At 34.4% G+C, this 19026-nt stretch overlaps 2 protein-coding genes across 5 annotated transcripts in view; both read right to left on the bottom strand.

Annotated features, from left to right (window-relative positions):
• Nucleotides 1-19026, bottom strand: part of LOC136252802 (uncharacterized) — a 169363-nt gene that overhangs the window by 85741 nt on the left and 64596 nt on the right. The window lies entirely within an intron of this gene.
• Nucleotides 6721-18825, bottom strand: LOC136252800 (extracellular serine proteinase-like). 3 transcript variants are annotated; one of them, XM_066045369.1, is made up of 9 exons: nt 18153-18825; nt 15124-15345; nt 14811-14872; nt 11115-11297; nt 9899-10018; nt 9043-9108; nt 8815-8985; nt 8440-8734; nt 6721-8267 (listed from the first exon to the last, which is right to left on the bottom strand). In XM_066045369.1, exons 8-9 carry the CDS (start codon nt 8725-8727, stop codon nt 7119-7121), a joined length of 1437 nt encoding a protein of 478 aa, XP_065901441.1. In that variant the 5' UTR covers nt 8728-8734; nt 8815-8985; nt 9043-9108; nt 9899-10018; nt 11115-11297; nt 14811-14872; nt 15124-15345; nt 18153-18825; the 3' UTR covers nt 6721-7118. The 3 variants fall into 3 exon arrangements, with proteins under 3 accessions (XP_065901441.1, XP_065901442.1, XP_065901443.1); XM_066045370.1 differs by lacking the exon at nt 9043-9108; XM_066045371.1 differs by lacking the exon at nt 18153-18825 and having other exon boundaries at nt 15124-16135.

The raw sequence follows: 19026 nt of genomic DNA, 5'->3' as shown, positions 1-19026 counted from the left end.
TACGACCTAACAAAAACCTACATACCAACATGAAATAGAAAGCGTGTGAGTTCCAAGAATATTAATTTACTATTGCTTGACGGCCACACCTTAATTGCATAATTCTTTTAAGTATGTAAGTACAATCATTACACAATGTTACCAATACACTAACTATTATTGTGTGATCATTGTAAAGTCAGTTTTAGGGCTAATATCTTCTGCCAAAATCACTCTTAATAGCACATGGATGTTATTCAGAGTCTAGCTGTGCATTGATTTTTTCTGATGCCTGTTACTGTTTTATTCCATTTCTTCAGTGAAATACTGTAATGACGACAATGACACTTCAAGTATTAGTTTGTTGGATCACAAAAGTGCATCTGGGTTTCATAAATACAGATATAACACAATTACAAACCTGTCTTGAATGCTAGTACTGATAAAATATATAGTACTACAAATACTAGTACTGACAACTAGTACTGACACTGATACTAGCATTGTCAGTACTGATACTAGTACTGACAATGCTAGTACTGACAACGACGAGGTCACATACTTTGACATTAAATCTTGCGTCGTCAACTATCAACGCATTTCGGCACTCATTTTTTGTGACTACACCTTTTCTTTGGAACTCAATTCCTTTTGAAATTTTATCTCAAAGGACTGCTGGCAGTTTTAAGACTAGGTTAAAACATTATCTTTTTTTGTAATTAGGTTTATTGATTTTGTAATTATTAAGTAGTTCATGTTCCTTTTGTATTTGTTTGTGTGTAGTTGTACATGTGAATGTATGTTCTGTGTTGGGGATCACCTTGTACAGGCAGTATTGCCTTTTGTGTTACCCATGTTTGGAAAAATTGATAATAATAATAATAATAATAAAAATGGAATGAGTGATGGCAAATAGTTAATAGCAAGAGTTCATAATATATATATATATACTAAGGAGAGTATCCTACTCTCATATACCCCTGTAGAAAGGCGTATCGTGAAGTTATGACGTAACACTTCTGAGTTCGCCCGTTTTTCTTTGTATAATTAATGATGTCATTAGTTGAACATGGTATCGATTGAACGCGTGCCTACCAACGTCGCTAGCAACCAAATTAACTCCAGCTCTAAGCGTTTCTCACCCAACTACAATCGTTGCTTCATGGGTTAAGACCGCTTCGTAGGCGTTTCTTACTAGGCCATTCGCGAATACGGCTATCCTGAGCGTCGCAAGTGTGAAACGGTGCTAACGATTCTTGCACTTTTACGGCTTCCTATACGTCACAAACCACAACATCTTGTCGTTACGTCATAACTTCACGATACGCCTTTCTACAGGGGTATATGAGAGTAGGATACTCTCCTTAGTATATATATATTATGAACTCTTGTTAATACTGTTACCCAAAACAACACAATTCAGTTATGCATTGTTATGCCTATAAGCATCCATGGAGGCTTTTCTGTTTTAAATTAGATTCACAACTATAACGTGTTTACATTGAGGAGATGTCTGAGAATAAGCATAAGCAATGTCTTATTCAACTTCATCATTTTAGATGGCTGTAAAGAACAAAGAAAATGAGACAAGCCTGACTGCTCTATTAGGGTTAAGGTAAGCGACTGCTATGTCAGAGCATCTCAATCTTTTGCAGTACTATATTCTTTTCATTTAAACTTCAGTTTCCAGACTTTACTGAGGCAACTGCCTCAGTTACCTCAATGGTAGCTATGTCGCTGAAGAGCACATTGTTGTTTACAATATCAATTTGGAAAGACAACCCACAGTTAGTGTTACATCTTTTCTCAAAGTGAAATTAAGCTATAAGATATTTTTAGCTGGTCAATTAGTCCTATACAAGCAAGCCAGATTCCAAAACCATTGTATTATTCCAATAATACCTTCTTGAGCTCAGTGTGAATGTATAAACAGTATAACAGTTTATCACTCTGCTTTCATTAGCAGACGAAATTAATTGCCATATATCCCCTCATGGATACCGGGTCACTGCTTAGCTACCGTATCCATATGTTGTTCTTTGTTATTTCAAAGGAGATTATTTCCAAGTACGTATTTCAAAGTAGCATCAGGACTAATGGTTCTATTTAAATTCTCATTATGGCTACTTCAAAAATTATATTGTAAACTTCTCTCTATGGTTATTAGCTGTGACATACTGTATAGTGCACCATGTTGGTATTTCAAGCCCAAACATGCCTATGATTCAATCAAGTTTTGATAAATGGCCATGTAGGTTCAACCCACCATCCCATAGTCACAAAATTTACAAGATAAATCACGCAAAGGTGAAGAAAGCAATAATAGTTTGCAATTGTCTACTTCTGTATGTTAAACTCTTTTTTCCAAACCACTGTAGCCATATCTACAATGCCACAGACTATGAAAGATTGATTACATTAAGATCAATAACTGTGCAGTCAAAAACTTGTAAACACCTGAGAAGAGTGTGTGAACATCAGCTGCTTTATTAATTGAGTGACTACATCCATAGCCTGGCTCATTGCATAACACAACATAATCCCTTTGAGTGCTTTATCTGCTAATACATAGAAATGAGTATGCATTCAATAACCACAACATACCTGGTATTAAACATTTCTTGAAAAGCACCAGCTAAACTTCTTTATTGTTCTAGAATAGAGTGCAATTATCCACAACAGGGCATGCAGCTAACAAGTGCACCTTTATGCAGCCATATACACTACAGTGTAGTCTTCATAGTTTTAGCAGCTACTTGCATTCAATGTACGTATATTGTAACCATTGCGTGCATGGTACTGACTTCAAAAATCATATACAGGATTAACCTATTGGTTTCTGCACACATTGCTGCAGCACATCTTTCTGCAGCACACAGTCCTGTGCCTGTGGTAATGTCCACAAACTTCTAATTGAGCTTTAAATCAGATTTACAATCTGATTAACAATTGTTGTGACCTTAACAATCATTTGCAAGTGATCACATACACTTTGTGTGTTCAAAGATGCAATCTCCAATATCTATCCTACTGTGAGATACCATATAATATTTTACTTAAAAGTGTAGTGCTCAATAACATAATTATTGTGTAGGTGTATGGATAGCTCACATACTAGCACACATGTAATTGTAAGAATTCACTGTGCCCTGTGGATCATCATAGTTCAGCATTATGTTAACAGTCAACAATTTGCCAAATCAAATACAATTCCAGAAACAGTTTGAGATATTTTTACTTCACCCGTTAAATTTTAGTTTTGCTGTGCAAACTAATTAAGTGTGTAGTATTCGTACCTTTAATGGCATGCCATTAATAGTTGCACTGAAGCCGCTGGGTTTATTTGGTGCAACAAGTGTAGTCATTTGTCTTATAACTTTAGGATTCTAACAAGCATCACTGGTATCTGCGTACTATGTATTTGTTATATCATCTAACTTAGTTGGCCACCCTAAGTATTATGTAACATATCATAATCATCAAACCATAACATGTAATTTTAGGTAAGCATGACGTTTAGCTAATAAATGGTCACAGTGTATACATTCAATGCAGCCTTAACATTGTAATGTTTCATAGCAGATGTATTGAGAGCCATAGGGAAGTTGAATACTTCACAAGCCATTCTGCAATTTAAAAAAAAACAGTTGAGTTTCAATAATCAAAGTCACTGATAGTTTTCAAAGTACTATGGCCATAAAGTTCCATTATTATATGCATACATAATAATTATGTAAATCCAGCCAATTACTAGTATCAGTATGCATAATATATATGCTAGGGGAGGGCTACACTCCTACATTCCACTTTTATCTAATAATGAGTCTCCATGTCAACAATAATTGGTGGTGTATTATGTATCAACTGTTTAATTTGTCACATATTAAACAGTTTAATAACTCAATGGGGCCACTTATCTACTTATAATCACTGTTATTTGACTACCATCTAAACACTATAGTGTACCACACACATTGTGCCATTTCTCAGTGGGTTAATTAGCTTAATCAAACATAATATTATTAGCACTGTAATAAAATTTGTTATTCAAATCTCCATGGTTACTAACTATAAGGAACAACATCTGTAGTTAGTCAAAACAAAGTGACTGTAGCTAACAATTTCTGTGAAACAACAAGTCTGGGATCATTCCTTGTTGTGATACAGGTATACTGGAAGTATGATAAAACTTAAACAAGACATACCAAAACTTGCCTAGCAGAGAATTTGCACTTTGTCTGTATCACAAGTGAAAATTATCTAGAAAGGACAGTATTTTTGTGATGTCCTGAGTGTCATATGGGCTGCAAGCAGGCAATGAGAACTCCCATTTTTAGTAAGCCTATCCCCAATATATCTTCTTTAATTTACATTCCAAATAAGGTCTGTGTTTTAAAAAGCAAAGTGTATAGTTGTTCTACAAAATGCTTTTCATTGCACAGTATTAGCCATGAATGTGAAGTCAATCACCAGTCAATCCTCAGACCTTTTATAGTGACCACTTGTACCTTGTCCCTATCAAAAAGGTCATGAATTGGTAAATCCATACATAACTTCTTTAATTTACATTCCAAATAAGGTCTGTGTTTAAAAAAGCAAAGTGTATAGTTGTTCTACAAAATGCTTTTCATTGCACAGTATTAGCCATGAATGGGAAGTCAATCACCAGTCTCACCTCAGACCTTTTATAGTGACCACTTGTACCTTGTCCCTATCAAAAAGGTCATGAATTGGTAAATCCATACATAAATGATGTGTGGTAGGATATATTGAATTACATTATACAACTTTTCATTTCATTGCACCTAAATCCAGTTGTGACTCTTTATGTAATTGGTATGTTTCTTGGTCACATAATAGCCTACTTTGCTTACAGTTGATTTCACAATTGGTTGTCCATGAAATTGTAAACACTTTTAATATGTGACTGGATTTGGCAAAACCAGGCTTCCACACACATGAGATGTGTAACTAACTTTGGAAGACCTTTAACTAAATGCTATCACTTTCAAATTTTGACCTGTTATTGCATCACTAATGCACTGTAAGAATTGTGGGAAATTTTATGTAGGTCTAGTATACTGAGTAGTTAAGTTACAAGTGGTTAAAGTCATAGAAACGGATGTGTGTGTGGAAGACTGGTTTTGTCAAGTCTTTCACAAGCTCACTTGTAAACTACATTTTACTAATTTAATGGCTAATAATGGACCTTAACTAACAGTAATGTACCGAATTCTATTAAATTATCCTCAGTTTTACACACAAACCAGATGCCGCAGTTACGTACTCTGTTCATGGCTGGCTGTGGGGTAGATATTGATGACAGCTACAACATTAATGGGTTAACAGTGCCATAAACTACCCTCAGGAAATGTATGCATACATAGTCAATGTATTGTATGGCAATAAAATGGTCACCAAAGTTATAACATACGTTCATCATTAGTGCGTGCTATCTTAAACATTTTTTTTTGTGGCTACGGCTCAATTAAAACATTTTATTGCTGCATAATAATTATATTAACTAACATGATCAGCATTACCACACTTGAGGTGACATGTGGACACACTGGCATGTCTTGTATGACTGAAGTTATGAACAGGACACTTCCAATTTGTGCATTCAATCCTATGAACTTGGAATGTACGTACATCCTTTACAAAATTCTAACACACATACATAGCAATGACATAGTAACCTACATACATAACAACACAAGTATACAAAGTATCGAATTAACAGATTAGATTTTCCAGATCTATGTAAAAGGGTCTTAATACATTCAATTTACCAGCTTTCATGTAAATTGGCAACTGTTGTTGTGTACTGGCATGTCATGTTGAATTCATTCATACACAGATAACATTATTAAATACATAATAAAAGTACTTCATTACTGTATTTAAAAACCAAAATTTTAAGGGAGATATTTTCACTTTTTCAATGCTGTTTTGATCAAACTGCAATTTCAAGGGGGAAAATTTTCACAGATAGCTGCAACCATTCCATGAAGTTTTTGTCCTCGAAAAAAAACCCTGCAATACACTAGTGATTGTGGTCTATCAATGAAGTAGTTTACTTGATTGTAAAGCAAGGTGGAGCAGTAGATTTGTATCTCCTTCCTTCCATCAGTTTTCTTTATCACATCCCTGTTACAAAGCTTCACAATGTGTATATATGTACGTACATAGTGTAGCTCAGTATAAACTTGTCTTATAAAGATGTCAGACTTCATGATCAAAATTAATATTTCCTTAAACATGCATCATATATACCCATAACAGATGTGTACATGTATAAGTTTAAAGATGATTGGCAATACAAAGTAATACTGTGGTAAAAGTCAAATGATTGGAAAGACTATGTATAATTATAAGACTTATTTTCGCAAAGCTCGATGTGACTTCAGAATTGTATGGCTACAGTTTACCAATAAATTAAACCATTTGAAGTACTTAAGTTTACATGGCAACGTATTTAAAATGCAATGAGCTAGTGTATACAGCTTGATGATGGGATATACAGTAATTATTGAGTTTATAGCCCACACACATCCCAGGAGGGAATCTGTACAAAACTATACTATATGTCATTGGTATGTTGTAAGTAATTACACGAAATTGTGGTAAGAATGATCCCTAACCAATTATGTAATTTAATTACTTTTATTGAAAGTAATTTTGTTTTGTCTTTTCAAACAACTTAATATCTGACTAATAATAGTTAATGTGTGCATATATTTACTTGAAAACTTTTGTTGTCTTGCATTTGTCGTTCTTTTGTGGTGTTCTTTGTATTTGTACTTGTGTTTTATGTGCTTGTAGCTATATTCCCAGGTATGGAAGAATGGCTATGTCAAATGTTATGAGTTTAAACAAAAAATCAAAATAATAATGTTACAAAAAAGTAAACAAACAAGTATATTTATTATTTAGTATAGACTGAATTAGGGATTAAATGTTCACTAGTATATCTGCAGGTGTAGGTTACCTCCCTTGTTTCCCTACTTTTTTCTATGATCCCTAATCGAACTTAAAATTCCTAATACTTGTAATTATAGACTATAATATGTTTGTACATAGCTAATGGTGTAATTAGCCTGATAAAAAACATAAATTACAATAAATATTCTTAAAAATTAATAATTGATTGAAGTAAACAATGGTTGGCCATGAAACTCTTCACAGTTTACAAAAGGCAAAACTCCTATAAATAGCAAACGATTAAGTGTAGTGCCAACAATGTCATTGACAGCTGTCAGAGTAGTGTATTCACTCAGGAATTTGTATGCCTTACAGAATCGGACTCTGCCTCTGGAAAGATAAGTTCTTAACATGTTTCTAATTTCTGTATTGGTTATATTTGGACACTTCTCCAGTAGTAATGCAACAGCTCCAGTGACTATTGGAGAACTCTGAGAAGTTCCTGATCGAAATCTCTGACAAGTGCTACATTTGTTTCCATCATTAGCTGTAGAGTTGTAACAGGGGATGTTAGGGATACATATGTCACTACTGAGGATGGTATAGCCGGGAGCAAACACATCCACACATGATCCCATGTTGGTGATTAAACTTCTACCTTCAAATTCACCCATCAATGCATTATCATCCATGTCAGTAGCACCTACATTGATAACACCATTGTAACCTGCTGGATAAACTTTACAGGAGTCATAATTCAGTCGTTTAAAGTCATCACGACCGTTTCCAGCAGAAGCTGTGACTACTATACCATCAGCTATTAATTCTTTAACAAATTTACTAACACTATACATTACTGTACTTCCAACAAGAGACATATTGATAATTGCTCGGGTTCCATTTCTGCTTTTCCTATGTTCACGAACACACATTAGTCCATCAAGAAGTGATGCCTCAGAAGCTTGGCCTCTACAGTTTGCTACTCTAACAGAAAACAAAGTCACACCAGTGGCTAGTCCAGTACCATTTCCACCAACAAGACCAGCTACATGAGTTCCATGACCATTGCAGTCTTCCCCTTTACGTGTTTCATTGTCTATCTTGTCAATTGGATCACAGCCTGGATAGTGAGCTCTACCATTGAATACACTGTGATTATAGTGAATACCAGTGTCCAGTACATATACATCAACTGATTTTCCAGTGTATTGGCCAGCAGTATATTTCTGATCCAGTGGCAATGCTTGTTGGTCTACTCTATCCAAGTGCCATCCTGGTTTGGCAGATGAAACAGAGTCAAGTTCAGATACAAATACAATGTATTCATTTTCTTTTACTTCTGAAACCAATTGATGATGTGTAACCTGCACCAGCATAACGTTAAACACACAATAATACCAGCAAAATGTTAGTAATGGAGTCATGTGTTTGGGTGCTAAATATCTACTGTTGACTTATGAACACAGCAAACAAATTATAAGGCACTTAACTGATCATACGTAACTGCATAGCTGGTGATATAAACATTACTCTCACCCATTTTAATGCTTTATCTGACAACCTTGCTGTTAAGCATTTGATGTTAGAATATTCTGAGATTATCTCTACTTCAAACTTTGCCTTTCTATTGGACCGTCTATTCAGCTGCTTAACAAAGTGCTGTAGTTGTGCATCAGTTGTACTGTCCTCAAAGTGGACAATGTAAGTTCCTGGATCACGTAAATTTTCATCAGCACATCTTTTAACTCTTGTAACACCAGAAACATCTTGGAATATGACACAGCCAAAGATCAGTGCAAGAATTAGGTACTGACAATATCTCATTGTTGAACTGCAAGGAATATGTATTAGATGCCAGCTATACTCCTTAACTCTATGGTGATTTAGCTATACAAGCTGTTACAGTCATACCTTCAGATCAGCAAGACAGAGTACCACTGACTAGATGTAGTAGAGGCAGGTAATCAGAAATGACGTTATCAGAAATCTCTCCAGTGTGTTTGATGTATACTGCACTCCAACAAGTCCTTTTATAGTGTACAGCATCCCAGGAAACCAGAAAGCTTCCAAGTGCTGATATGCCTAGGTAAGTGATTTAGACAATTGATTTAGTTTAGTTATTGATAAATTATTTGGTACCTGAGTTTCAGGTATGCGTGATACCACAAGGGGAAGAAATTTGTTCAACCAGATGTTTTAGAATATCTTTCACATGTCAGAGTACATAGTATGGAAATGTCATAATGATGAGATTGATGACAATAACAAATGCTTGACTACATTAAATGTTACTAAGTACAGAAACACAAAATGAAATGTTTATTCATAACTTAAATGGTGACAAATTTCTTGTGGGTATGAACTACGTACTACATAACAAATACTGTTTAGCACCATAATTGTGAGATCATAATGTATTATTTTTAGATCATTTATAGATTCTATGATGCTTAATGGTTGCTAAGAGATGTATAATGAAGACTTAGGGTATAAAATGCATCAGATATAAAATGTATCAGATGACACGCATCACAGTAGTGCTTCATTGTACATGATTAATTGGTACAGTAACTGTAGACATGATTTCATTGTTGTTACTATATATAACATTGCCAACTCAGAAACACGTATACTAATGTACACTACTATATGGCTGGATTTGTGTATGGTGTCTAATTACAGGCACAGTTTATTCAATGATGAAGTAGAGGAAATAATGTACATATAGTCACAATTTTACTGCAAAATGAAGATGCTCTTATAACTCACACACATGAGTACATACTAATAGTTCATTTAGGAGACTGGTTTATGATAAGTATTTACTAAAATATAATTTGTAAAAATTGATTAAACTCTTACACAACAAAATTAATGAACATTAACTGTAATAATAATCTTAATGTTAAATGTGACCTTTTATGTACACACATACATCTATTAATACTGATACAGAATCCTTTGTGTAGTTAGCCATGCATTCAGTGGTACATACCAGTGTGACACAGCAACTATTGTGAAGAAACTCTACAGCTGTGTCATAAGTATCTGTTGATGGAACAGTATAGTTTTATCCAGAGTAACACATTGATCTCCATTGTTTTGATCTAGGTACCTGTCAAACACCAATAAGCTGACTATGCAAAACTTTATCATAGGAGACATCAAAACACATACTTTATTTATAATAATAATTATATAAGTAAACTATTTTACTTAGTTACGTATATAGGATTTGCCTTGGTTGCTTGGTTTTGCTTTTCACCAGTTAAGCAATTAGCAGTGATACCAGATCTTCAACAGTAAGGTAATACATTACTGTCCATCAAACTTCCAGAGATTCAATAGTAAAAAAGAACAAAACCAGCCTTATAAAGAAAGAACCCTTGTACAAGGGAACCGTTTTGGCTTATTCACCTCTACATCAAAGCAAGACATAGTTATCGACTGTAATAGAATTCCCTACTGTGTTTGACATCATTCACATACATACTCGTTGATAAAGGCCATAAAATACTATTACGTGGTCTGGGTCTGACAAAACCAGTCTTACAGCCTTTCCAAATATGTATGTAGCATGACTTTACTTGTCTTGTGGGTAGTAGAAACTTTAAAAAGTTTGGTCAGCTTAAAACTGTTGGATAGCACAATTATGTGGCAAGTAGATAATTGTTATATTTAACATACGTATGGAAAATTATAAATTGACAATCTTGAATATCTGGAAATTCCTTAACACTGGTTTTGTTACATATCAATAATTAACAAACACACACACACACACACACACACACCATGAATGCACGCACACACGTATGCATGCACACACACACACACATCTTTACTGCAGTGCATATATGGTAGCCTAATATCTATGTAGCCAAAACAAAGTGGAAGATACAATTACCTGCCAAAAAAGTTTAAATAATGCACACCTACGTAGCTACACAAAGTATTCAATAGGGCAGGTTTCCAGCTCATACAGTAAATATTTGGATATAATATGTAAACAAGTACAAACACTGTTGATACAATGAAGTCCTGGATTGAATATGCAATATTCACACAGTGTCCATGACAATGTGAACTACATTATATTTTCATACTTCATGTACACAATACAAACAAGCATGTGGTTTCTCAGAAAATAAAATCATTGGAAACAGGAGGATGTACATTGTAAGCATTACTTAATGAAAATCAGACCCAACCTTGTAGTATTTATCAGTTTTGCTACAGTACCTGGATGTGCTCTGTACATGTGCTTTCAACACAGAAACTCAGTAATTCACCCTATACAGCTAAATTTGGTGACAGTGTTACAGGTATACTTGAATCCAATTTGGTAACCAAGCACAACTTCCAGGTGGACATTCCAATATGGGTGTCCATCACTAAAAAAGAAAATCATGAATGGATTAAGAGTAAAACAAAAGCCAAAATATGTTGAAGACATTTTTGGCTGAGTGAAATGTGCTACGTTTGTCTTTGCTAATATATGTATTAAAAAGACATAACACACTTCTGACAAAAATGTACATTTTAATATTGCTTTTGTACTCAGTGAAATGCTCAATCATTAAAATTCTGTACTGCATATTTCAGTGATTGCTTATCAAGAGAAAAATTAATTATGTGCAGAAGTGCATTAAAAAGGTACAGTATATGAGTCTGTTTATAGAAATAAATACTAATACATTGTTCACATTGAGTGGTAGGTGCAAAAGGAGCACTAAAACTTGATGCATTCGCCATTTCATGGTGAGTTTAGAGTACAGTGATAGAGGACTCATTCGGGATCTAGCTATCTGAAAATACTGTGAAAGAATACAAAAGATTTAAAAGTGTGGGTTATTCATTCAGCTTGTTACAGTAATTTTGATTTGGCTGCTATCCATCTAACAACACAATGGCCAAGTATACAGAAAATGAATTTAAGATTACTGCAGTTGTATAAATGAATGAACCATGAAAAATGCTTTGCTAATATATAAAACTAGCTTTGTGTTGCCAAAGATCAGTATATTTGCTGCTTTAGACATTCTTACATCAAGGTTGTATATACTTAATTTTATGTTGCAATTAATCTACATAAATTCTTTTACAAAGCTTAAGTATAATGAAAATATGACACTTATATCAGCACAAATTTAAAGTTTGCAATTGCAAGCAATGAGATTTGTTAGATGTTGTGGCCGGAAAGTCAAAGTGCGATTTGAATATGAAATGATATACATGGTGCAATTGTTGCTAAAATGTACACAACTCAAAGACACAAGTAAAAAGATATTAAAAACTTCATCAATATAATCACTTACAGGACTTATTTGGACATATAAGAACATTATGATAGGGACAGGGTACAAATGGTCACTAAAAAGGAAGCAGATCAGACGTGTGATTGACTGCACAAAAGAATACCACTTTGTAAAAACATTCCATTTGAGAGGGCTTATGATAAAGACAGAGTACAAGTGCTTGCTTAAAGGGAGTACATTAGACTTGTCACTGAATGCATAAAAGAATGTCTGAATGCCTATTCCAAGTATTGAGTTTATACATACATATCTTTCAGGGATGTTGTTTGGGATGTAATAAGTAGATATGATAGGGACAGGGTACAAGTGGTCACTAAAATGGGACTTGTTATTAGCTATTCCAGACAGAAGGAACTTTAAAACACTGAAACAATTACACTTTGTGTCTTAGATAGTATTTCAGAAGAGACAGGAAAATTCTCCAGTGGAGTATATGATCCGTACAAAAACAGCCAAGCTGTGAAAATATGTGTGGCCTTAAAAAGTCTGGGTGAAACTAGTTGTAAAATCAAAGGTGGTGGCCAATAAATGGCTGCAATTATGTTAATACTAATATTTAATTTTAGCAATGCACACAACCAATATTAAAATTTATTAGTATTAGCATCATTGCAGCTATTTGTTGGCTGCCGCCTTTGATTTCCCAACTTTCTCACCCAGGCTTTTTAAGGCCGCATTTTTTTCACAGCTTGGTTGTTTTGTGTGGATATCACTTCTTTTTGTAATTGCAAGTTCCAAAGCCAGCCTATGATTGGCCCTTGGCCTTGGCTTTTAACTTTTTTCCTTTACTGTTGCATGGCTATAATGTATTTATAAAGAACTGAAATAATTTGAATTTTGAAGGTATGTATATCCCAATGATAGCAGTGCAGATTCGACTCAAATTAGGAATGGGAAGTTTCCACAGCAGAAATGGTTAATTACTGTTCAAGCACTATATATATATATGAAGCTACGGACACATGAAAACAGCGTTTTCTTAGTTCCATAAAATATTTAAGTACAACCAGTGGTAAATCAATAATCAACAGTTAGTGGGCTTTATTTACTTGTTCATTAGCCTATATACTACCTCATTAACACTTCTCTGTGTAGTCATTACAGCAGTACAAGCAGAAGCAATACCAGTACTTAACATGATATGTGTGGGTGGCGTATATTTTCTCTTCATAGTTTTCACTAGTAAATCATCTTATAAAATTCATGAACTGTGGGTTTGATCATGTACCACTAAATTTCAGCTACAAAGCCTACAAAATACGTATCATGTGGGTGTATTGTTTCATGAAGGTCACCTATAGTTTAAACTACTGAATCATCATCACATGCACCTATGTCAGACTCTGTAAACATTGGTTGCTAACTAAGTACAATGGCTATAAGTAGATCAGGAAGTCTAGATCCCTTTCAAACAAAGTTCTATTTAGCAGGTTTCATAGCAACAGTATGCAGGTGTGCATATACGTGTATATGCAAGTGTGCACATTTATACTTGGCCACCTGCAGACAAATATACAATAGCAGCTACTCAAATATAGCTTGAACAGTTGAATAAGCAAATAAATGAACAATTTCAGTTTGTAATTTTAATTTTTATGCTTGCCTTAAATGAGTATTGCTTGACTTGATTTCAATGTTGGTACACAAGTTTACCTTTTGCTAGATAAATATTTACATGCATTTGAGGTGCAACACAACTAGTTAGATACCAAAAAAAGGAAATCATAGCAAAGACCATAGCAACATCAAATCACTAAAACAAGTAAAAAATATTTTGATCTGAATCCGTACATCATTTAATTAACTCACACTAATTTCTACTTTAGTAGTATGGCAGCTAACAATAGATCACACTTGAAATTTAATTGCTATATTATAGCTTTTATGGATTCAGGCTCAGATATGGCAATATAAAGCCAACTCTTATCATATGACTATGACTCTATAAGCCCTATATAGCCTACAATATAATATCGACTTGCACAAGACATTTTATGGTATCTGTGTGGGGTTACTGTACTATAAGAAATAAAGAATGACTAATATAGTGAAAAGTGTGTATTAAGGACACCTTGGGACCAACCAAAAGTGTCCTGATAATCAAGGTGTCTGGATTTTCCTGGTCAGTTTACATGCTAAGAGATACTTTAGGACCATTACCAGGGGTCCAGATTATGCAGGTGACCTTATTTTCAAATGTACTGATTAACAGGTTCTAAGGATCCTTGAAACTGACAAACACATTGTTGCTGATTCATGTAGTTTAAAGGGACATTATTTGCTGATTCATGTAGTTCACCCTGTTATAGAAAAAATCCCATGACATCAAAATGTTTCTGTTTGGGGAATCACATCCTTCTCTGAGGAATACAGTGCATAAAACATGGTGATGTTTACATTACACATTAGTTATTGCATGTACTTTTGGAATAATGGGGTTTGGGGTTTCCATAAATAAATACTTGAGCAAGGACATTGCCCGGCAGTTTAGCGAAAGTGCACAATTTGTTTCTTTAAAAACATGTCATACAGATAATACTACAAATACTTTCAATATCGATATGACATAACAAAACTTATGTACTGTACCTTCTGTTGCTTGTATTTGTCATTTCATTGGCAGCTCTGCCATTTAATTTCCCTTCTGAACACTATCAACATGAAACAGAAAACATGTGAATTCCAAGAATAAAGGTACATGATACCCATGCACACCCTAAATAATTAGTCCTAAGACTTTTTGCAGAGTTGTAGACTCAGTTTGATATATACTACTGTACGTATTCTACCACACAACTAATAAAATGATTATAGAAACAAAAATAGTTTCGCTTATAAAGCATCAGGATGTATCTTATATTACTTTTATTATTTGGCAACATAAAAATGTCCAGTGTAATACTTTGCAAGATGTTGCTTTTTCTGTTCTATTGACACCTGTTTCTTGGAAACCATTAGAGAGACATGTTTAGGAGGCTCATCAACTCTACTATGTAGCTGATGTTCTCTTTGAAACTCAGTCTGAAGGTCAACAATGTCTTCTGTAGCTATTATGGTCACCTTCTCACAGGTCCCCAGTGGGATAGCATTCACAGAATAAATGAAGATTGATTGCCTGTGTAATCTAGAAAGAAGATGACAAGTCAAAACAACAATTAATGAGTGTAAGCATGTAATGTACTCAACATGCTTCCTAGAAATTGTTAGTCTTTCTCAAATCTGAGGAATCTGAATGTATGTAATTATGTACAAGTAACATCACTGACAGATAGATACATAGCTACCGATACCTGTATATATACTAAATGGAAATTATGTTAATCCCTATTCCCTTCTTTCACAACTTATTTTTCTTCATTTTTGATTACTTTTTTTAAAAACGACTATTGAACCCATACAAACTGCATCAAAAGAAAGAATGGTGCCAGGCTGGGCGTGTCACAAATAGATTTTACTTCTAAATGTACACCCCAATGTCAATTACCGAAAAGTGGAATACTGAACACTGTGGTAAAGGCACTCGACAGTATTCATCATCGTCAACAGTACCACAGTACGTATTACAAATGAAGATCAGGACAAGAAATGTCTGTTATGCAAAACACAGGCAATAAGCATGATAGTTAGTCACAGGGAAAGCGCATCACGCTATCGTGAAGTGACACCTTGCATTGTCAGCAAACAAAATTGGAACACAAAGGAGGACAAAGGGAAGTCCACGATGCATGTATAAAGCTATGCCTCGAAATAGAGCAATGTCAAAAAGTAAAGAAATCAAGCCCATAACAGTATCTACTGTCAAGTTAAGCTTGGTTGAAGGCATCATTTAGTTACAGTAGTTAGTTAGTTAGTCAGTCAGACAGACAGCATAAAATTTAGTTGAATTTTTTTTTAATTTCATAAAAATAAAGGATTGCTCCAAAAATATTTATGGGATTAGCTATGCCTAACCAAGACTGTCAAGCTTAAAAGAAAGATGAAGCTTTTTGAGTGATATATTTTGCTGGGCAAGAAAACTCAAACCTCTGTTATCCCTGATATACAGTATTACTGTACTGTTATCACTTCATAAAAGACAAGTTGGCATTGATTAGACAAACCCAAAGTGTAGATACGACAGGATGAAGTGTTTTTATGATGTACGTGTATGTGTGTAATTGTCTGACATCAATATTCAGCAGAAACGTCACCACTTGAATCAACCAGAGCAAAAGATCTCTTAAGCTTAGGTCATATTGTTGATCATATCAAAGGTGGGGCCATAGCAACCTAGCTACAACTAGCATTTCAGTGCAGAAATAAACCAGACTTTGTGGCAAAAACATCTATTGAACTAATTGAATACTGACTATAATCTGATTTGGACATTCAGTGTTTCTCCACCTTACCAATAAAGTCACGGATCGTCTTTGTGGTTGTGTTGATGTATTAGATGCACACCACATATGCATACTAGTAACATGTTATGTTTCGCACCTGGCAGAGCTACAACACTTTTATGGGATATCAAAATTCTGCCTTGTAAACTTGGTACTAGTGTGTCAGTCATTGTAAAAACTGATTCTCTGGTCACTTTTTGTGGTCTGTTACATTGTATTAAGAATTAGGTTGAAGGCAATATACAGAGGAACCTCGATTATTCATTTTTACTAATGACAACAACACCTACAAAGTTAATTTCAGTGTGATTGCTAATAACATAAATAACAATAACAAACACAATTTAGTCATCTATCTCACTTTAAAAAGTATCCAATATCATTTTCTCCACCCTAGATACGATTGTTTTGTTTAGGTGTAACACTGTGGTACTGAGTACAAGGCAGGTAGACTCTTACAGTATCCTTGATGGCTTGGTCAGCCTGCTTGGCTATAGTATGTTCAAGTTGAGCTGGATCCTGAAAAACAGCTAAAAATTTAAAGTGGATTTTTTCTCAAGTGAGTAAACATTTCAGCCAACCAGATGATTAGTGGTGACAGCAAAAGTGTCAACAACAGACACGTGTGGTTTGGTTCCATTACAAGTTCGGAAAAGAGCTGTAATAGACACTGTACTTTTATGACTTCCCCATAGGAAATGTGTGATGAAAATTTTGATTGACCATATATAACTATTATGTCAGACATTTGAACAAAAAAAATTTGAAATATTTTTCAGGTCAAGCAGTACGCTTTAGCTGGATCCTCAAAAACATTTAATAACTCATGGATGCAATTACACACCATCTTGAAATTTGGCTCATTTGTAGTACTGCTTGACCCGCTAAAAATATTTCAAAATCTTTTTGTTTGAATGTCTGACATAATATTAACAGCCAATCAAAATTCTCACCATACATTTCCTATGGGGAAGCCATAAAAGTACACTGTCCATTATGGCCCTTTCCCGAACTTATAATGGAGCCAAACTGTAGGTGTCTGTTGTTGATGCCTTTGCTGCCACCATTAATCATCTGGTTGGCTGAAATGTTGACTCTCTTGAAAAAAAATCCACTTTTAATTTTTAGCTGTTTTCAGGATCCAGCTCAACTTATACATACTATACAAATGATCCAAATTTCAAGATCGTGTGTAATTACATCCATGTATTTAATGTTTTGAGGATTCAGCTCAATGCGTACATACTACAGTATGGTTGCCTAGCATAAGTTGTTAATTTACACTATATAGATGTTGAATAAGGTTGTTACTATGTGCAACACCCTGTGAATTCCTTAAACATTACATTTACTTAATGGTTTCTACGTACTTGTTTAGAATTTTGCTGAGCATCATCCGACACTCACATGGAGCTAGCTACTGACACAGTATAATAATATTATACTCAAGTTCTAATTAAATTGTTGTTTCCAGATATCATGGCTGCTTACTGATTTAAGTGTATGCACAAGTATATACTGAATGCATTGTTCTTAGCTACTATATACTCACCAGTGTTTATCAGAATCAAAGAAACTTTTTGCTAAGCATTTGAACATGCACATAACAGGTGAGGGAACTGTGGAGTTGTGTTATACTTGTAGGACTTCTGTGTGTATGAAAGGAAAGTTGAGCCTTTGCTGCCTTGCTCAATTATGTTTTAGTGGTTTGGTTTCAATAGCACTAAAATAATTTTGTATATTGGATGGCTCACAAGCATTGATGTGTTTTTTGATGTATTTTGAAGCAATACATGAAACAAATCAAGTGTTGAAATTCTCCGACAAATTATATTCTGGCTTTTGGTATTCCATATGTTATTGCAGTGTAATGCATCACTTCACATAGGACGCTGAGAAGGAATCCACAATTTTCGGTAAATTAATTACGAGATCATGTTGATGATGCCATCGAAATGTTCATTAAATTCTTTAGTCAAAAATTATTTTACTGACAACAACACAAACCATTTCAAGATCTCTTGGTTGCATCAGATATATGTAATACTACTGTCATTGCTTGATCGATGATATAATGCCACCAAATATGGTCACTCCCCAATTGAAGGTGCTAAGTCATAAATAATCGTGGTGCCTTTTCTGATGATTCTGGTTTATTTTATCGCAAGTGAACCCATCTAAGTCTGTATGCCTTTCATGTACTTCTTTGACCTATACTGTGTAGAATAAACATTTTTTTATGTTACAGTATATAGTACATTTGTACAGATAAAATGTTTGTTGTATTAGTATTAGTGTATATATTAGTGTATCTGATATTCTGTGAAGAATTCCCTAACAACACATTCATTTGTATGGTGTTGACATTTCAGTATCACACCCTACCGTACAGCATTCAGCAACGTCATTAGATATTGCTTATGTGT

This window comes from Dysidea avara, chromosome 4 (genome assembly GCF_963678975.1).
Source record: "Dysidea avara chromosome 4, odDysAvar1.4, whole genome shotgun sequence".
In the NCBI taxonomy this organism is placed as follows: Eukaryota; Metazoa; Porifera; class Demospongiae; order Dictyoceratida; family Dysideidae; genus Dysidea; species Dysidea avara.
This window is presented reverse-complemented; position numbering and strand designations above follow the sequence as displayed.

Coding starts and splice junctions, on each gene's coding strand:
- LOC136252800 (XM_066045369.1), bottom strand. CDS start 8,727: ATGAGATATTGTCAGTACCTAATTCTTGCACTGATCTTTGGCTGTGTC. Junction 8,268..8,439: donor CAGATAAAGCATTAAAATGG/GTGAGAGTAATG, acceptor ATGCTGGTGCAG/GTTACACATCATCAATTGGT.